Source organism: Balaenoptera musculus, chromosome 2 (genome assembly GCF_009873245.2).
Source record: "Balaenoptera musculus isolate JJ_BM4_2016_0621 chromosome 2, mBalMus1.pri.v3, whole genome shotgun sequence".
NCBI classification, from domain to species: Eukaryota; Metazoa; Chordata; class Mammalia; order Artiodactyla; family Balaenopteridae; genus Balaenoptera; species Balaenoptera musculus.
The window spans coordinates 166,937,828-166,959,027 of record NC_045786.1 but is presented as its reverse complement, the minus strand read 5'-3'; the positions used below and the strand labels follow the sequence as shown (position 1 = coordinate 166,959,027).

The 21,200-nt window shown below is 44.8% G+C and overlaps 1 protein-coding gene across 1 annotated transcript; it reads left to right on the top strand.

Moving 5' to 3' along the window:
* Window positions 1-13,562: 13,562 nt before the first annotated feature.
* TCL1A (TCL1 family AKT coactivator A) lies at window positions 13,563-17,262 on the top strand. Its single transcript, XM_036842073.1, has 3 exons — window positions 13,563-13,682; window positions 16,651-16,821; window positions 17,206-17,262. The coding sequence occupies exons 1-3, from the start codon at window positions 13,563-13,565 to the stop codon at window positions 17,260-17,262; spliced, it is 348 nt and encodes a 115-aa protein (XP_036697968.1).
* Window positions 17,263-21,200: the final 3,938 nt, after the last annotated feature.

The window sequence follows — 21,200 nt, the reverse complement described above, 5'->3', positions numbered from 1 at the left end:
TCTTTATTATTTAACACTTGATGGTCATTTCATTTTAACAATAGAAACCTTCTAACTGAATACAGTATACCTACAGCAAATTGTAAATATTGTGAGTGTATAGCATGTTAAATGACCACAGACTGAATCCAGCTGTGCCACAGGACCCAGCCCATAAAGGAGAACGTGGCCAGACCCCTAGGAGCTTCCCTGTATCCCCTTCCAGCCACTATCTCCCCAACCCAGAATAACCACTCTCTCGACTTATGACGCTACAGATTAGCTTTGCTTCTCTTGGTGCTTTCCATAAATGCAAACGTAAATGTCATGCAGTACATACCCCTTTGAGCCTGGCTTCTTTTGCCCACACAATGTCTGCGAGTTCACCCATGGCTGTTTAACTTTCCTCACCCTTCTGTTTGTGGGATTCATCCATTTTGTTGTGCATAGCTGTAATTTGTTCATTCTCATTGCCAAGTTGTATTCCATTGTATGGAAATACCATGATGGAATGAATACCATTTGACCATTGATGGGCTTTTGAGTGGTTTCCATTCTGAACAGTTTTGCAGTGAACATTCTAGTCCACGACTTCTGGTGGACATAGGTTCACATTTCTGTGGGGTGTGTACCTGGGAATGGAATTGTTGGGTCATCAGGTATATGTGTTTTCAGCACTAGTAGAAATTGTCAGATGATTTTCCAAATTGCATGAATTTACACTTCTACCAACAGGGCATAAAGATCCAGTTGTTCACAAGCTTACCAGAAGTTGACATTTTCTTTATCCTTTTATCAATTCTGGTTAGTACACAGTGGTCTCTAATACTGGGTTTAACTTGCATTAAACCTGATGCCTAATGAACTTGAGCTTATTTTCATATGTCTATTGGCCATTTGGATAACCTCTTTAGTGAAGTCCCTATTCAAGTATTCTGCCAGTTTATCTACTGGATTGCCTTTTTTTATATTGATTTGTAGAAGTTCTTTACATATGTTGTATAAGAGTCCTTTGTCAGATACATGTACTGAAAATACCTTCTCCCACTTGGTGAGTTGACTTTTTATTCTTTTATAGTGTACTATGTGAGTAGGCTTCCTCAGTTTTAATATAGTCCAAATTTATTTATTTTTTCTTCATGATTAGTGATTTTACGTTCTACTTAAGAAGCCTGTCTACTTCAGGGTCACAAAGATATTCTGTTATGTTTTCCTTTTAAAGTTTTATTATTTAACCTATCTCATTTAAATCTGCAATCCATCTGGAAATATTTTTTGCACATTGTATAAGATAAGGATTCATTTTGGTTCATGTATATATCCAGTTCCCCCCATACCACTGGTTGAGAAGACCATCCTTTCCCCACTGCTTGTCAATTAAAAAAAAGACTTCTAGGATTTTGATTGGGCCTGCATTGAATCAACAGATCAATTTAGGGGGAATTACCATCTTAACAATAGTGAATCTTCCAACCCATAAATATTCAATTTCTCTCCATTTATGTAGGCCTTCTTTAATTTCTCTCAGCTATGCTTTGTAGTAGTCAGTGTACAGCTCTTGCACATCTTTTGTCAGATTTCTCCCTAAGCATCTCCTAGTTGTATGCTATTCTAAATGATATTTTTAAATTTTCTGATTGTTTGTTGGTAATATTGAGAAATACAATTGATTTTTATATACTGATCTTCTAAAATTATTACTTCTAGTAGCTTTTTTAAAAATAGATTTCATCAGATTTCCTACGTAGGCAATCATGTCAACTGTGAATAAAGACAGTTTTCCTTCTCCCTTTCCAATCTGATGTCTTTTATACCAGGGGTCCCCAAGCCCCCGTTAGGAACTGGGCCGCACGGCAGGAGGTGAGGGTGGGCGAGCCAGCGAAGCTTCAGCTGCCGCTTCCCCATCATTGGCATTATCGCCTGAACCATCCCCATTCCCCCCACCCCACCCCGGTCCGTGGAAAAATTGTCTTCCACGAAACCGGTCTCTGGTGCCAAAAAGGTTGGGGACTGCTGTTGTATGTATTTTTCTTAATTTATTGCCCTGACTAGAAACTTCAGCACAATTTTGAATAGAATTTGTGGGAAGAGACATTCTTGCCTTGTTCCTAAACTTAAAAAGCATTAACTATTTTACCATTAAGTATGTTAGCTATAGATTTTCATAGATTACCCTTTATCAGATTGGGCAAATTCCCTTTTATTCCTAGTTTCCAGAGACGTTTTATCAGGGATGGATGATAGATTATGTCAAATGCTTTCTCTGCATTTACTGAGATGATCATATGTTTCTTTTCTTTTTTTTTAGTCTGTGAATATGGTAAGTTACATTAATTCATTTCTGAGTGTTAAACTAACCTGGCATTCCTGGGATTTGGTGGGGGTTTTTTTGTTTGTTGGTTGGTTGGTTTAGTTTATTATGCTTTCTTTTAGTTACTCTTGACTTATGAAATCTTTTACCTTTGCTTAATTTTCCCTAATCTCTGCTAAAGGTTATTAATACCTATGTCTTCTCTCCACCACTTCCTTTCAACCAAGATAAGAACTTCAGCATTGATGCACTTAGAGGGTTCCTAACCTCCTGCCCAAAATTATGTTGTTATGTTATGTTTAATACTGGATTTTGAGGAGCATGTTTCTTTAAGAATCATTCCTTATTCATAGAACAATAAGTTTTACGTATTCAGTGCCCATTCCTTACTTCCCACTCCATGTCTTTGCCTGCATGATTCATTTTGGCCACTTACGTAGATATTGCTATGGTTGGAACAAAGAGCATAGGGTGTGGGGTAGCGGGGGAGAGGGTAGTGGAGGTTAAAGGCCAGATTATGATGAGCCTTGGCTGCTAAACTTAAGAATTTTTTTCCCAGAAGGCAATAGGAAGGTATAAATCAGGTATAAAGGAAAGGTAATTTTGATATCAAAAGTTATCATAAATGTAAAGTAAATAAAAGTATGGTATTGATGCAGCAATAGATACATAGGAAAATGGAACATGATAGCTCAGATATATGTCCACACCTATGATCCTATGATAACCTGGCATACGGAAGAAGTATCTCATAGGGCACTAGGTAACAAATGCACTATTTGCTTAACGGAATGAGGAAATTTTGTGTGGGAAAAAATTGAACTTTTACTTTATGTAACCCCCCAAAATGGCTTCCAGGCATACTGAAACCTAAATGTTAAAAAAATAAACAAACTTTAATATTTCTGAATCAAATATAACTAAATATGTTTATGACATCAGGGTAGTGAAGAAACTACCCTGGAGGATTGGCATGTATTTTCCATTTTAGCCATTGTGGTGGGTAGGATTTCACTGTGGTCTAATTGACATTTCCCTGGTGAGTAAGCCGGTTCAGCCCTTTTTATATGTTTATCGGTCATTTGGATCTCCTCTTCTGTGAACTGTCTGTTCAAGTCCTTTGCCCACACTTCTATTAATTTGTTAGAATTCTTCATGTATTCTGGATACGAGCAGTTTGCCAGTTCTAGAGGTTGCAAATGTAACACTCTGGGTTTTTATTCTCTTTGATGAAGAGAAATCCTTAATTTCATGAAATCCAATTTACCAGTGTTATCAAAGGTGAATTTAGGGTTGAGTTTGGTGACTCCCTGGGTCGCTCCACTCCCCACTCTGGCTGACCCAACAGTTGATGGGAGAATGTGCTTCTGCCACTTCCCAATATAAGACTTTTCTGGACAGTAGTTTTCTCATTCCAGTATTTCTTAAGTGTCTTCTGTGTGTCAGGTTCTCGTAGGTGCTCAGGATACAAGGAAACAAGACCAAGTCTCTGCCCTTATGGAGCTTACATTCCTGTGAGGAATTAGAAAAAGAGTAACTTGGAAATCTTCGCTATGAGTAAGGTAATAAATCAGCAAGACTGCTGAGTGGGCTGCGTGGGATCAGACATGATGAATGTGTCAAAACAGAAAAAAGCTATGACCTTCTCCAGCAGTCTTCAGAAACCTGGGAAGAGATCTAACCAACAGCAGAGGGTTGTAAATTAGAATGAGGGGAAAAAACGGCAAATGTTCCAGAAATATATTCCAGTCTCCCAAGGTTATTGCCACAACTGGTTTGTTTAGTTTTAACAAAATGTAGCAATGCCCAGATGAATCCAGTGGTCAGATTTTTGGCACAGATACAAACCAGGAAATGAACAAGATCATAGTGAGGACACAAAGCTTTAAGAAAAATGGCCCTTATGCAGCCTTTGCCATCCTTAGCCCCTCATCCTGATAAGGTCATGTAAATTTAGACAACAGATTAGAAGAACGAAGATACACAGGCCCTCATTAAGGAGTGGTGAACAGGAAGAGAAGAGAAAGTAACTAAATGCCTTCGGAAGTCAATAGAACTAAAAAGGCACAGGAGTAGGGGGCGTACAAGCTATTAGGGAGATGGCCTGGGTATTAAAACTTCTTATGAATATTTCCAAAGTATAATATGGTTAATCACTTTACCTGATAAGTCAATAAGAGAAAGCTTATTTATATTTAGTCTACTGTCTTTATGAACTCAAGGACAGATGTCATACTCTGGAGGAGAGAGATTTTTCCCTAAAAATGATTTAAGTTGTCCTAAAGGAGAGGGAAAACTTAAGTTATCAAGAATCACGAATCACATGGTGGATAATTCTTAATTTTTAGAGTCTTGGACCCTCTTCCTAGAAAAAAGTCGTATATTTCCACACAAATAAAATTGTACATGCATATTCCAGGATCCTGGTGCCTAGCTTTGAATTTCAGATTGCAATCTCTGACTCATTTCCCAGCAATGTGAATAAACAGTGTTGCTATTTTTGTTCCACTTTGCCAAAGTTAATGAACCTTCCAGGAAGCCCTCTCTGCAGTTTTACTCTTTTATAATAATGTGCTTAAAATCCATGTTTATAAATATAGTGTAATCTTAGCTAATCTTCCCCAGCTCTATTTCATTGCTGAGTAATTTACATAGGACTAGAATTTATTCACTGATTCATTGCACCACCAGATGCCCCACCCACTGGAGATATCTGGCCTGATCTCCGCTTCCTTCCATCCTTGCAGGTCTGTTTCCAGATCCCAGCATGCCTCCTGCCCAGGTGCACCTCAGTGTTGAAGCCCTGTGTCCCGCCTCCACCCTCCAATATTGCATCTGTATTAGTCAGGGTTCTCCAAAGAAACAGAACCAAGAAAAGCTATATATCTATCTATCTACCTATTTACTGATTGATCAATCCTTTTTGCTTGTTGACAAGGATTTTAAAAAAATTTATCCTTGATAATTTTTTTACAATGTATTTAGATATCTTTTCCCTTATTTATTCTATTCTGATGACATCAATTGTCTTTAGTTCTGGAAATTTCTCAATTATTTATCAAATACTGCCTCCCTTTTATTCTCTTTTCTCTGCTTCCGGAATTCTTATTAAATAGATACTGGAATTTGTGCATTTATCCTCCAGGTCTCTTAATTTCACACTTTCCAACTTTCAGTCTGTGATGGATTTAGGGAGCCAATCTTCCAGGCTTCGATCTTATCTATTCTGCTATTCAACCTACCTAGTGAGTCTTTAATTTCAACAATTGCATATTTTGTTTCCAAGATAATAAGAACAAATATTAATTGAGTACTTAACTATATGTTAGGAGCTACTCTAAACACTTTACAAATATTAACTATTTAATCTTCATAAAAACCCCATGAAGTAGATGTAATTTTATTATTCCCATCTTCCAAACAACAAACTCAAAGCACAGAGAAGGTAAGGGACTTGCGCAAGGTTACAGACCCAGTAAGTGACTGACGGAATGTAGATCCAGGCAACCGATTCCAGAGCCTGTGCTTGTACCTCTACAGTACTGCATCTCCGGAGTATGATTTTTTAAAAAAAATAACCACTTATACTTGTGTCATTGCCATAAAACACAACCTTACTTTCTGTAGGCATATCAGTTATGCTTGTTTTAAATACTGCTTCTGGCTGTTTGGGTTGCTCTGTTCCCTAAGGTGTAAGTTCTTCTGTTTTTTGCCTCTTTTTCATGGTGTGTGTGTTCTTGCACCCTCCTGTGATTCCTTTCCGTGAGTTCATCTCAGAAGTTGTGCTCCCCTATAAGAGTTTCAGCCGTCCTGGCTTTGGAAATCTATCTGGGGGATGGGCAGAACTTCTATTGGTCTTGTTTCTCTTCTTCTCCAGGGCTAAGGAGTTTGACTGGGTCTCCAGTGGGAGGGGGTGGGGGTCTTCTGCTTATTTATGGACTTCCTGCCCCCCTCCAGGGCACTGCCCAGCTCCTATCCTGAGTACCATTCCTCCAGAGAACAGATGTAATTTTTCCCTTAACCAGGGTGGTGGGTGTGGAGGTGGCAGTGAGATCTTCACAACAGCTGGACCAAACACCCTGCTGTAAAATTCTAGTTAATCCTTTGGTTGCCACTTCCATTCCCTCCTCCCACTAAGTGTGACCATTTCTGTGCATGGAGCTCCCATCTCGTGACTCACACCTCATTTGGATGGTACTCCCTTGTAGGCAGGCTTGCACTGCTTTCTCCTTTGATTGAATTTCTTTTTTTCCCCCACCATTACTCTTCATAAACCCTGAGTCAGTTTTAAAATATCTTTGTAAAGTATCTGGAGTTTGAGGAGAGAGACAAAGAGACAGGGAGAGGTGAAGAAAGGGAGTGTGCTGCTTATCTTTTAAGCCACTTTTTGTGTTTTGCTAAACAATTTTTTCAATTTATCATTCTTTTCCATTTTTGTTTGTGGGTCTTGTTTCTTCATGAAAAAAAATACATTTCTTCCCAAGGTCATAGAAGTAGTCTTATGTTTTTCTTGCAATAGTTTTTAAGTTGTATTCTTCACTTGCCTATCCCCCACCAAAAAAAAGAAAAAAAGAAAAATTGTGGAAATAAAAATAAAACTCCTGAAATGAAAAACTCAATAGATATAGGCTAAACTGCATAATGGATACCAGTAAAGAGTAAATTACTGAACTGAAAAATCAGTCTTAGGAAGTCTCCTGGGATGTATTAGCTAAAAGAGAAGGAAAGAATAAAAATGAGCTAAGACATGGAGGATGAATGCAGAAATATAAACACCTATTTAATAATGCTTCCAAAAGAAGAAAATAAAAAGAATGTGAGACAAACAAAAATTGAGGAAGTAATAGCTGAGAACTTTCTAGATCTAAATAAAAAACAACTTAGGTCTCATGGGCCAGAACTAAGGCATGTGGTCACCCCAAACCAAGAACTACCTTAGAGAAATCAGGATTTACCGATGAGCTGGGTCATCATTACTCCCAGTTACATTAGAGGTAGAGACCCCCCAAAATGAGGGTTCTGCAGCATGAAGAAGAAGGGAAATGTGGGCTGGGTAGCTAACCTACGGCATTACAGTTACTGCTTCACCACTAATGTAGATCATTTCAATAGATGCAAAATAGGCATCCAATAAAATTCAACATACATGTTTTAAAAAAAAAAGCTGAAGAACTAGGAATGGTAGGACATTCTTTAACTGATAAAGCATATCTATCAAAACTTTCAGCTAAGATCACGCTTACTGGTTAAACTTTAGAATTCTTATTAAAGACAGGAACACCTACCATCAACCACTCCTGTTATTTAACATATTTTAACAAACACCAAAAGTCAAGGAGACAGAGAGACCGAGAGAGAGAGAGAAAGAGAGAGAGAGAAAGGGACAGAGGGAGACAGATAGACAGACATTAGGAATTATAAGCATTGGAAAGGAAGAGGGAAAAATAAACTATTATTTGCAGATAAACCAACCATCAAAACTAATACAAGAGCTTAGCAAGGATGCTGGGTGCAAAGTCAACACCAAAATTTTACACCAGAAAGAAGCATAAAAAACACCATTCAACAACAAGAATTTACTATATAGCATAGGGAACTATATTCAATATCTTGTAACAGAACTTTTAAAAAAGAATATATATATATTTGGTGTGTATATATATATATTATATATATATATATATATATAAACCAAATCACTTTGCTGTACACCTGAAACTAACACAATAATTTAACTATAAATCAACTATACTTTAATTTTTAAAAAAGCTTAAAATCTCTAAAAAAAAATACCATTCATGCATTCCCTCATGCAATTTTCTGCATGTATGTTATAGGTCAATAAAGAAACAATTTAAGTGTATCCTTTCCAACTTTTAAGGCATAGTTATCTTCTCACTGATACAAACACAGAGAAAATATATGTTTCCATTGGCACGCAGTGACAGAGATGGATGCAACAATTCTAAATAAAATGATGGCAAATTAAAAAAAAATACCATTCACAAAAGCAACAAAACTACAAAATATCTAGAAGTAAGCAAAACAAAATATGTAACACTATTAAAGGAGATATTACAAAATGTTATTAAAGAATATGAGGTTTTCCTTAACTGTACAAATTCAATGAACTGCCAGTAAAAATCCCAAAAGTATTAAGAAAAAATACAGACAGGGAGATCAGCTCCGTGCTTTGTGACCACCTAGAGGGGTGGGATAGGGAGGGTGGGAGGGAGATGCAAGAGGGAGGAGATATGGGGATATAAGTATATGTATAGCTGATTCCCTTTGTTATAAAGCAGAAACTAACACACCATTGTAAAGCAATTATACTCCAAGAAAGATGTTAAAAAAAAAGAAAAAATACAGAGATGCAAAAGTACAATTTTGAAAAAAGAACAAAGAGGGAAGACCTATCCCATCAAGTATTTCAAATTCAAATTTTAATAATTTTTTGTGTGGTTTTACCATAGTAACAGTCAAATGGGACAGAACAGAGCCCAGAAACAGACTCATTTGTACATGGGAACTTCATATTTAATCGGGGCGCTGTCAGGGACTTCCCTGGAAGCCCAGTGGTTAGGACTCTGTGCTTCCAATGGAGGGGGCGTAGGTTCGATCCCTGGTTGGGGAACTAAGATCCCACACGCTGCGTGGTGTGGCCAAAACAATAAAATCATTTTATTTTAAAAATTTCTGCTGTCAGAAATCTTGTGTGGAAGGATAAATTATTCAGCAGTCTTTGGGAGATTGACTAAAAATTTGGAAAAATTAAGATACAACTAGATTCTGACCTAGCACACAAAATAGACAAATTCGTATATACATACTATATTTATATACCTCATGTAAAAATAAGTCCCCCATGCTGTTAATTGATGAGAATTCCATTTAAAATATCCTAAAATTGAAAAGCTAGGTCAAGAGATATTGTGTAAATGGGACAGAGGACATTTTCAGCATGAAAACTAAAAGCACTATACAGTTAATATATTTATCTCAGTTTATATATGTTAGAAGCATGAAGATGAAGAGCCACTTTTCTAGGAGGAAAAAAGAGAAATGCAAAATATTTTTCTGAGGTCAAATTAATGCAATCAAACTAAATTAAAGAAGAACTGAGGGTGGAGCGAGAAGAACCATGCTGATGGGCAGCCCCAGAGACAGGGTGGGTATTCAACCATTTTGTGTGTTTTGAGTAGGGGTTACGGGTGTTTGCTTTTGCAGTTGTGTTGTGTGTGTATTGGGTTAGCATAGGACCTCGCTACTTGGAGATGGCTCATAGACTATCTGCGTCAGCCTCACCTTGGAGCTTGTTAGAAATTCAGGATCTCACCCCAACTCTCTCCAATTAGAATCTGCATTTTACCAAGGTCGCCATATACACCTTAGAGTCTGAGAAGTGCTTAACACTTAAAGAAAACTCTGTTAAGTTTAGAGAGAGACAGTAGCCATGCAAGGATTAAAGCTATGATCAGTCCCTGAGTTTTACTTAGTATATCCTTGTCTCAGATTCTCCATTAACCTACAGACAAAATTTCATCCCTATGGGTTAAAAGCTATAACATCCCTTTTACCCTGAGCTCACTTAGTCATCAGCCTTAATGATCTAAAATATGGCCCAGGTGTAGGAATTAACAAGAACAACAACAAAACACTCCAGGCAATTAGCATGGAGGCAGCTTGTATATTTCACGCACTGGCGAAATCTCAGACCCTCACAATCCTGATAATCTTGGTGTTATGGTTCCCTGTACACAAAAGATTGGAAGCAGCAGATTAAGAGTAGAGCCTAGGAAAGGGAGAGCAGGCTTGGGGTGAGGCTCAGAATGAGAATTGACGGTAGAAAGAATGGCTTTAACATTTTCATGGTTATTTAGTTTTATAAGTCTTGGTCACACCTCAAAGACAGTAATTCAGATCTTAGAGAAGTGGTTCTCAACCCTGGCTGCCCTTTAGACTCACCTGAGGAATCCTTTAAAAAATAAAACCCAAAACCTCCGTCTCAGAGATCCTCATCTCATTGCTCTGGGGTGGAGTGTAGGCACAGGTATTTTATAAAAGCTTCCCAGGTGAGTCTAATAAACAGCCAGGGTTGTGATCCATTAGCTTAATGGTTTGGAGCCACTCATTGTAGGGCCCAGAGCATGCATCTAGCTTGGCTCATCCATTACAGAAGTGCGGAGATGGGGCCAAGACAGCAAAGGATTTGCTAAGTTCATACGTGATAGAGGCAAAGTCAAAACGGGCTCCAAGTCAGGACATGTGTCAGTTAAGGATGCTATTAAAAAAAATGAGTCAACATAATTGCTTTGTGTTACTTTCTATATGAAAGTTACTTGCTTTTTTTTTTTTTTAATGAAGTCATTTTTTTTCTTTTTTTTTTTAAATTAATTAATTTATTTATTTTTGGCTGTGTTGGGTCTTCGTTTCCGTACGAGGGCTTTCTCTAGTTGCGGCGAGCGGGGGCCACTCTTCATCGCGGTGCGCGGGCCTCTCACTATCGCTGCCTCTCTTGTTGCGGAGCAGAGGCTCCAGAGCGCAGGCTCAGTAGTTGTGGCTCACGGGCCTAGTTGCTCCGCGGCATGTGGGATCTTCCCAGATCAGGGCTTGAACCCGTGTGCCCTGCATTGGCAGGCAGATTCTCAACCACTGCGCCACCAGGGAAGCCCGAAAGTTACTTTCTATATGAAATTTCAGCTTGATTATCCTCAGGGAGCTTGCAGACTAACAAAGGCCAGAGTTGGAAAGGAGCACAGAACTCTAAAGCTAGGCTGGCTGGCCGTGAGCCCTAAGATGGAGCAGATAACATGCTGAAGGGGCTCCCCTGTCTCTGAGACCCCACAGGAGCTATCTTTTCCCTCTCATGGAATTTCCATAAAGAAGGCTCAGGTCTCCAACAGAAGCTGCTCGATGAACTCCACAGTCATGCTTATTTCACTCATCATTTTTTGGACCCGCTTCTCAAATGATTTTCTAAATCCTACCCAAGAATGATGTATACTCCCATTCAATATTAAGAAGTCCTCCTGTGAAGCTGAAGAAGTATATTATTCTTTCAAAATGGGGGTGGGAAGAGAGGGGGAATCATATTCCCAGAACATTCAGAAGCGTATCCAGCCAAATGGGTTTGATTCTTGGTCCATTATTTGTGGCCTCTTAGAAAAGCAGAACGAGTGCTAATGAAATCAGCAGACCCAGTGGCATTGTGGGTCCTGGAGCCATCCATGTGGCTGAGTCAGTGGCCACAATGGCTCCTGGGTGCCCCCTTCCCTTGCCACAAGAGGTCATCCCAGCAGCACTGTTTAAGCTGGACTTGCTCTCGTTTTTGACCTCAAAGCTCAGGACCGGGCTGAGACTTCCTCAACAGAGTATATGACCATATTATCTTGCTCCCAGTGGCTATCTGGGTCCGGAATTAAGAACCATTCACAGGGAAAGCCACCTGAAAGCCACAAGTCTGAATATTAAATAGTAGCACCATTAGGGGCTGCAGTGGGAAAGAGGTTTGCTGGGCTCATGTCACCTGCCTCCACTCCCAACTTTACCTGGCTTTTGTCTCCTATTTTGTGTTCATGGTAAATCTAATTATATCTCCATTACCTTAGGGCACCTCAGCACCTTCCTGGGAATTAGGCTGTCTGGTTAGGCAGAGAAGCAGATACATACCTTTGCTGACAGAGGGATCAGGTGTTAAGCTCATTTTCACTTCTGAGACATTTCAAAAGATCATAAATTATTTTCTTAGTGCCTAGTCAGAGAGACAAGAAAGAGCTGGAAGGTGAGGCACCAAACTGCTGCTACCACTGGTATCGTTTGAGCAACGAGGCTGACGCTCGTTTTACATGTTTCTCGTATTTTATTTTCTTAATTGCCTTAATGGGCATGTGGTACAGCAAAATGAAGTGAAATTGTTTTCCTTATTTGATGTAATTTACAGAGAAATGTTTGATTCTAGAGCCCAGGAACTTTTCTTTTTTTTCTTTTTTCTTTTATTTATTTATTTATTTATTTATTTATTTATTTTTGGCTGTGTTGGGTCTTCGTTTCTGTGCGAGGGCTTTCTCTAGTTGCGGCGAGCGGGGGCTACTCTTCATGGCGGTGCGCGGGCCTCTCACTATCGCTGCCTCTCTTGTTGCGGAGCACAGGCTCCAGAGCGCAGGCTCAGTAGTCGTGGCTCACGGGCCTAGTTGCTCCGCGGCATGTGGGATCCTCCCGGACCAGGGCTCGAACCCATGTTCCCTGCATTGGCAGGCAGATTCTCAACCACTGCGCCACCAGGGAAGCCCCCCAGGGACTTTTCAAATCCATTGATCTTGGGGTGGAGGGAGGGGTTTTTTAAGCATTCATTTTGAACGATGTTTTCACTAATGAATTCAAAGACTGTAAAGGGAAACACCCATGTTTCTTCACTCCCATGTTTCAGAATAGCTATTAGATGACCACAGCATCATCAGAGTGGAAAACGTGTTGGGGAGAGGGAAGGGGGGCTTCAAGAGCTGCAGTTTACCAAGGAAATTGACTTTGGTACCCAAATCCACAGGCTGGCAGTGGTGCCGTGAACCTGGGAAAGTCCAGGCCTGGTTCAGGCTTGCACCGTCTCTTCTGATCCCAGATGTGGAGGGGCCCTGGCTCTGGGTGGCCAAATGTCGACTGTGAGCTCCAAGCAGAGGCTCCGAGTCCCAGTCTCGAGCAGCCACACATAGTGGCCGTCTCGGACAGCGGGGCACGGGTGTCGACGGGAGCGGAGGACGCAGGTGCCTCCTGACAGAAGAAAAGGCCAAAGCCACAGACCCGAGTGCCTCCCCAGCAGTGGGGAGTAGGGGACGGAGGGCAAGGCTGGCTGGCTGTGGGTATGGAGGAAGTCCTGGGTCTGTGGGGCTGGATCTGCGCTCCTAGACGCTGCCAGGGTCTCAGGGCACAAGGTAGGCCTCAGTGCAGGGTCAGATCCTGTTGTGCCCTGTCGCTTCGGCAAGGCCCTCCTCCCGCCGCGCCCCGCGCCCCGCCCCGCCCCGCCGCGCCCCGCGCCCCGCCCCGCCCCGCCGCGCCCCGCGCCCCGCCCCGCCCCGCCGCGCCCTCCTCCCGCCCCGCCCCGCCCCGCCCCGCCCCGCCCCGCCCCGCCCCGCCCCGCCCCGCCCCGCCCCGCCCCGCCCCGCCGCTTGGGGGCGCCCGCGCACCGTCCTGTTATAAAGCATCGAGGTTACGCAGCCCGTGGACCAGCGCGAAGCCCGGAGAGGCTCCAATCCTTGCTTCCTAGACCGCTCGCGGCACCATGGGCGAGCTCCCTTTCTTCAGGGCGCACACGGCCTTGCACCCGGACCACCTGTGGATCTGGGAAAAGGCCGTGTATGTGGACGAGAACCAGCGCACCTGGCTGCCCGTAACCATCGAGGTACAGCCGCTTTGGGGTCGGGCGCGCGGGGCAGCATGGGCGTCCCATCCATGGCCCGGGCTCTGGAGCCGGGTCGCCCCAGGCCGTGCAGGCCCTGGAGGAGGCCCTCACATGCTGCAGGGCGAGGGCGGCGGGGAGGCTCAGAAGGGCAGGCCCACCCAGGGCGGCCGGGGACTCACAGATGAAACCACTTTGCGCTGAGCGCAGGAATGAGCGATTCTCCGGGCCGGGAAGGAGGGTGGGAGAAACATAGAGGCACGTTGGCCAAAGGATGGGGACCCAGTGTGTCTGGAGTGTATGAATATGATCTTGAGTAAAATAGGACTTCTCTGGGCCTCAGGGTTCTAATCCATAAAATGGGAATAATCTCCAAAGTAAGTGATTCACGCACGTGGCCAATTATCAAAATCTCCATAGATGAGCCCCAGAAATCTGAATTTTGAAAGAACCCTCAACAGATTATGATCAACCAAGTTTGGAAACCACTGCTATAGAGTTTGGAATATTTCATACCTCCTCTATGCTTTGGAAGAAACAAACTTCACAAGGCATATAGTAGTATAAAAGCCAGTATTGAATAGACATTGAATTTGTTTTATGTGTAATGCCTTAAGATGGATCTTTAGTTAATTTTTTTTTTTTTTAAGAAATACAACTCTCTTACAGCACTTTCCATCGGAGCATGGGTTTCCTCAAACACACTGAGGTGAAAAATGTTGAAACTTTCCATATATAAACCAAAGAAAGAAAGTATACAAGAAAAATTTAAATGTCGTATTAGAACATTTATGTAATGTAATAGCAGGACAGCAAAAAGTTACTGAGAGTGACTGTGTTCCCATTTTATAGGTGAGGAAACAGAGGCATAAAAATGTAAATCTGTTCAAAGTAGTGCTGCTTGTAGGTAATGGGGTTGGGATTCCAGACTCATAACCACCATCTAAACTTTGCATCTTTATTGGATTTTAAGATTTTGAAATACATATTTATATACATATATATACTTTTAAAAATCAAGTCAAATATTCACTGTAAGTCAAGTATTTGAGGAAAATTTAAGTGAATACCTTTTTTTAATCTCTGGTTGGGACATATCTTCTTCAACATGATGCTGAAACTGCAAAGCAGAGTTTTTCACCTAATCATTATAAATTCTGGACAAAACATAACACGTCAGCAAACCATGGGGCAGGATTTTCCCCACATAACTTAAAGGACCAGTATTCTTAATATGTAAAGATTTACATAAGTCAACAAGAGAGAGATGAATAAACAAACGTAAAATGGTTAAAGGATATGGAAGGCTACATACTAACACAGCAAGAATGGTGATTTCCACACTTACACCTTGCAGGATGATCTGAGTTATTTTTTAACAGTGAGTTCTAATTTACTTCATAGACAAAAATTTTGAAAAGCTATTTCCACGTTGGAAAAATAATCATTGAACAAACATAAGAGTCCAATTTTTATGCCAAGCAGGATTCTAGGCTGTGGGGTTTTGCAGTGAATGTGATTAAATCTCACTGCTTGTGAAGCTGACATTCTGCTGGGGGAGAAGGACAGCAAACTAATTGAGGCCGGTGGTAAGTTCTGTAGGATAACTACAGTGGGAGGGCAGGTAAGAATTGAGTGGGGTGGGGTCTTCAGGCAAGTCCCCTCCAGAGCTTTTTTTGTTTTTGTTTTTAATTTATTTATTTTTGGCTGTGTTGGGTCTTCGTTGCTGTGCTCAGGCTTTCTCTAGTTGTGGCGAGTGGGAGCTACTCTTCGTTGCAGTGCACGGGCTTCTCATTGCGGTGGCTTCTCTTGTTGCAGAGCATGGGCTCTAGGCTCGTGGGCTTCAGTAGTTGTGGTTCCCAGGCTCTAGAATGCAGGCTCAGTAATTGTGGCTCACGGGCCCAGCTGCTCTGCAGCATGTGGGACCTTCCCAGACCAGGGCTCGAACCCGTGTCCCCTGCATTGGCAGGCGGATTCTTAACCACTGCGCCACCAGGGAAGCCTTCCCCTCCAGAGTTTTAATTTGCATGTGCCTGCCACACTTTGCCCATCATTTTCTTTGAAACCTTTCTGGACATCTGTTTGGGGCATGCCTCTTATGTATATCATAGAGTTGGATTTTGCTGACATTTGTCTTTATAGACATACATTTGAGCAGAGACCTGCCTTAAAAAAAGGGTGTGAGCCCTTCATGGATTTAGGGGAGAATGTTCCAGGCAGAGGACAGCAGGTGTGAGAGATTTCTGGGTGTGTGCACGTCCCAGACACGGCGAGGAGTCCTGTGTGGCTGGAATGGGTGGAGGGTCCAGGATGGAACAGAAGGAGGTGAGAGAGACGGGGAGCCGCTCTGGAGGCTTTTGGGCCATGGTGAAGATTTCAGTTCATCTTCCTGCGATTGGAAGGTGTTGGAGGGCAGTCAGCAGGGGAGTGACGTGATTTTTAGGTGCACACCTGGCTGCGGTGCTGAGTCTCGGCTGTGGGCCACAGGGCCGAGACGGGGGCAAGTTGGGCAGTTGTCACAGTAGCCCAGCGAGAGGCGATGAAACAGGAACAGTGGCGGAGATAGTGAAAAGTGGGCTGTCACCTGATTCTGGAGTCTGGGGAGATCTTGTTTAAAAGGGGTTGTATGATAAAGAAGAATCCAAGAAAATCCCCCATCAGCTGAAATAGGCACCAGACTCATAGTTACAGAAGCTCCGGGGCCCCATGGCATACCCTGGCAACTAGGCATTTGTCACGAAGTGACCCTTTTGTGGCCCTGTCTGGGTATCTAGACCTATTCGAGTGCTGGTCATCTCGGCCCAGCCAGAGTCCCTGAGAGGAGCGTTCCTGGCTTAGGGATTGGCGTTTCTGGGAACAGTGACCACCAGCATCTTAGATGCGGGCTGGGCTGGGTAGGTGGCATGCTGGACCGTGGGTATTTGTGCCTGCAGGGCCGTGAAGGTGTGCCCTGCCCTTCTCTTCTCTTCAGATAGAAAGTAGCCTCCAAGTCCTCATGCGTCAGGAAGATGTCCCCCTGGGGGATCCTGTGTGCCCCAGCCAGCTGGGCCCATACCTGCTGCCCGTCATGTGGCAGCTCTACCCCGGAAGAAGGTACCGAGGCTCAGACTCCAGTTTCTGGCGCATAGTGTACCACATCGAGGCAAGTGTGTGCTTCTCCGGGGGCCCATCAGGTCATCGTGGGTGGCCCTGCTCCCCTTCCCCCATGTCTGGCCTCTATGGTCTATCTGTTCCCTCCATTTCTGTACCAGAAGCTAAAAAAATGGAGGGACTTTACAAGTGCAGATTTTTAAAGGACCAGATTGGAGAGACATTAGAAGCGAATGACCAACCACCTTCGGGGGTCTCCAGCGGAAGCCCCTGGGTGGCAGGAGCCTCTGTGGCGGGCAGTCCCAGGGTGAAGGCTGGTGGGAGGAGGGGCCCCTGGGGTCCCCCCCATGCAAGTTCCCTCCTGCACTCCAAGCCCAGGGGCCGGGAGGGGAAGGAGAATCCCAGACTCTGGCCTCCAGCTCCTTCTCTCTCACAGTTCGGCGACACGGAGGACATGCTCCTGGAACAGATGCCAGACCCAGAGTACGAGTGACGAGGTGAGCCCCCGGGGCCAGGTCAAGAAGAGGGAACGCCCCTCCTCCCCTCCGTGAAGGCAGAACTGACCCCCATCCCCCGACTACGCTGCCCTGCCCTGCGATGGTCCCCAGGGTTGGGGACCCAGGCTCTCTCCTTTAACACCTCAGCAGCCAATCATTTTTAGGCCCCCTTAATATTAGGGGCACACAGCTGCACGGTGCTGCACAGGTGTGGGCACTGTCCCTTGATCGTCGCATCAACCAAGCTGGGTAGTATTTAACTTTACAGGTTATAAAAAGGGGTTTTGAGAAGCACAATGACTGGTCCAGATCACAGAGCCAGATTTCAGATCTGGGTCTCCCGACACCAAGCCGCTGGCTCGGACGCAAGGCCTCAGCTCTGGAGACCAGCATCGACCACCCAGCTCCCCCATCCAGACTCTTCCCGGCAGCTCCGCTCCCACCCACCCCGCACCCTGCCCCTTCCTCCCCTTTGCCCTTGACCCTGTCTTCTCTTGTTCCAGGTCCTGCAGCTCCCATCTCCTCCCGCCCCCTGAGCCCCACACCTGCCGCGGCGATGTTCCTGCTTGTGTTCACCTTCGTGTACCACCCCTGTGTGTTCTGCTTCGCCACACCCAGGTCCGGTGGGGAAGGACGGGCAGAGGATGAGCCCCCCACACCGTACCTGCCTGCCGGAGAGGACGTGCGTGGGTACAGCTTCCTCCGCGTGCCCCGCCGTACCCGTGTCTCCGGCTTTCTCAGCTGCCCGATGGTCTTCGGCCTCTGTCCCCGTTCTGTCCCTCCCAGCAACTAGTGTCACATCCTGCATGCCCTGGGCTGCTTCTCATGCTGTCACCTCAGCTCTGTGTCCTTCTGGCCGCAGGGAATGGGACCTAATCGCCCGAGCCTTGTCTCTGAGCCCCTGGACCAGCTGTCTCCTGTGGTGCCGGCCCACACGCGACCACGCCTCGGCCAGTGCCCCCTGCCCCAGCAGCCTCGAGTGCGGTTCATGGGAAGGCCTGAGGAGGGCCCAGGTCTGTGCTCAGGACTCAGAAGCCTGCCGGTCAGCGGTCCCCAGCCTGGGATGTGGCAGGAGGCTGGGCAGGCGAGCGCTGTGAACGGGCCCTCGGGTTGCCCACCTGTAGAAGGATAGAGGTTGGAGGTCCCCCTGTTTTACAGGTGCCGGCAGACCTGGATGTTATGAGGTTGTATGTAGCGTGAACACTTTGTAATGTTGATTGATTAAATGTAAGACAATTCATCTAACTTTGTGCCGGACCAGCTTCTATCCTTGACCCAGATTCTAGTGGAGAGAAGTGAGAGCAGATGGTCACTGAGTAAGAATATTTGAAACGGAAAGAATATTCGTGGATTTAATATATATATTTTTTTACTTTGGAGATAAGGTTGGAATTTTTTTTTTTTTTGTATAATCCAAATGCTCAAAAGCCCAGTGTTCTTAGAGGTATAATTTTGAGAACCATTGGAATAAGTGACCTCAAAAAAGTCTCGGTCAGCATCTCCTGGTATTCAAGACTCCCCCACCCCCAGCCCTGTCCTCCTCACCCTCCTGGCCCAGCCAGCTCTAGCTCCTCTGTCCTCACCTGGGTAGTTCCAATCCCAGCAGGAGTCCCTCCTCCCTGAAACTGTACCCAGCCATCCAGCCAGAGTCCCTTCCTTCCTTCCCGTGCCCCGCAGCCACAGCCCAGCCCCGGAAGCCGCCTGCTTCCTTCTCAAGATCCGCTGCCCCTCGTCTACCTTCTGAACAGGTAAGCAGGACTTCAGGTATTACAAAGGGATGCCTTCCAGTCGAAGGAATCCATTCTGTGTGGAATACTGCTCCTCTCCACTTAGTGTGACTTTGTAGCTCTTCATCACAGAGCGATGTCAGGGTAATGACACAAATAGGTTGTTAAGTATCTAATATGAGGATTATATAAGAAAATACTACTTTTCCTATTTTTTATTCTCTGATCCCAGTCTTCTTACTCGGCGCTAGACAGATAAGCGTCGGGTACCACACGTGCCAGCGTGTGCATCTTTTATCATTTTAACCCTATCGCCTTGCATGGTGCTTGGCAGTGTGAAAGTTTGGTCTGTCGAAGCGTCAAAACATCAGAGCAGGAGGAACATCAGTGATCAGCCAGTGGCCTCATTTTAGGAGCAGGTCCAGGAAGAGGAAGGTTCTCGTTTGGGGCTAAATGCTTGTGTCCCCCAAATTCATATGTTGACGCCTTAACCGCCAACGTGTGTATTCGGAGGTGGGACCTTTGGGAGGTGATTAGGGTGAGAAGAGGTCCTGAGGATGGGGCTTTCATGATGGAATTAGTGCTTTTTTAAGGAAAAGAAGAGAGAAAGATCTCTCTCTCCACGTGCACGCACCCAGGAAATGCCAGGTGAGGACACAGCGGACAGACAGCTGTCAACAAGCCAGGAGGAGGCCCTCACCAGACACTGGATCTGCCAGCACCTTAATGTTGGACTTCCAGCCTCAGAACTGTGAGACATAAACATCTGTGCTTTAAGCTGCCACCACCACACCACACGGAGTCTGTGGTGTTCTGTTACAGAAGCCCGAGCAGACCAAGACAGTTCTTGTGCAAACTTCTCTTGTTCATGAAACTTTGGCCATCACCGTGAACTCTGCTGAGGGCTGCAGATACAGCAGTGAACAAAGCTAAGCTGCTCTCATGCAGCTTTCATTCTGGAAAAAGAAGAACAAGAAGCTTGGAACGTGCAAAATCCTACAACGAAAACAGAACACAGTAACCTGGTAGCGAGTTAGGTCAGGTGGTGAAGGAATTCCCACCTGTGTAGGTGGCCTTTAAGATCGAACCTTGAAAATGAGAGGGATCTAGATTCTTCTTAAATCAGGGAGGAGAGTCCCGGGACGAGGAGATGCAAGTGCTGTGCAGGTTTAATTTGCTACGGAGGGCTTCCCTGGTGGCACAGTGGTTAAGAATCCGCCTGCCGACGCAGGGGACAGGGGTTTGAGCCCTGGTCCGCGAAGATCCCACATGCCGCAGAGCAACTAAGCCCATGCGCCATAACTACTGAGCCTGCGCCCTAGAGCCCACGAGCCACAACTACTGAAGCCCGCGCGCCTAGAGCCCATGCTCCGCAACGAGAGAAGCCACCGCAATGAGAAGCCTGTGCACCGCCATGAAGGGCAGCCCCCGCTCGCCGCAACTAGAGGAAGCCCGCGTGCAGCAACGAAGACACAACGCAGCCAAAAATAAATAAGATTAGTTTAAAAAAAAATTTGCTATGGAAATTGAAACAGCAAAAGATTTTCTTCTCACTAAAAGAAAATGCTCTTTTATGAGCGTAAGTGGCCCTAATAAATTAACTATAAATGCGATGCAGAATCTCAGTTTTCCACAAGAATGGCTTTGGGGTTGTGGCTTAGACAGCTGGGCGGACAGTGGTGGTGCTGAGGTGGAGGAGGTGTGCGCTCAGGCAGAGCAGAAACATCCAGAGTTCTGTTGTACCTGCATGAGGTTTGAGATGCTTGTGGCACCTCCAGTTGGCGAGTCGATAGGCTGTTGATTGAATATGGATCTAGAACTCAGGTGAGGACTAAAAATATCAATTTAGAAATCATTAAGATATCAATAGCAGTGAAAGCCAGGGGCCTGACCTAGGTCCCTCTTGGAGAGATGGTGGCATCTTTGAAACCGTGGAAGCAGGTGTTTCCAGAGGGCCGCCGTGGTGGGCTGGGGAGCACGCCGTTGAGGGGCTGAATAGAGAGAAGTGGGTATCAGATTTGGCCACGTGGAGGCTGGTGGTGACACTGTCAGGGAAAGTTTGCTGTGACAGGGGCATGGCCCGGTTGAGGTAGGCGTAGGAGGGAAGGGGAGGTGAGGAGGGGCAGCCCTTGCTAGGAGCTTTGCTGTGGAGGAGTGTGGCGTCGAGGGGGCTTCAGCGGGAGGTGACGGGGCCCGTGTGTGCAGCC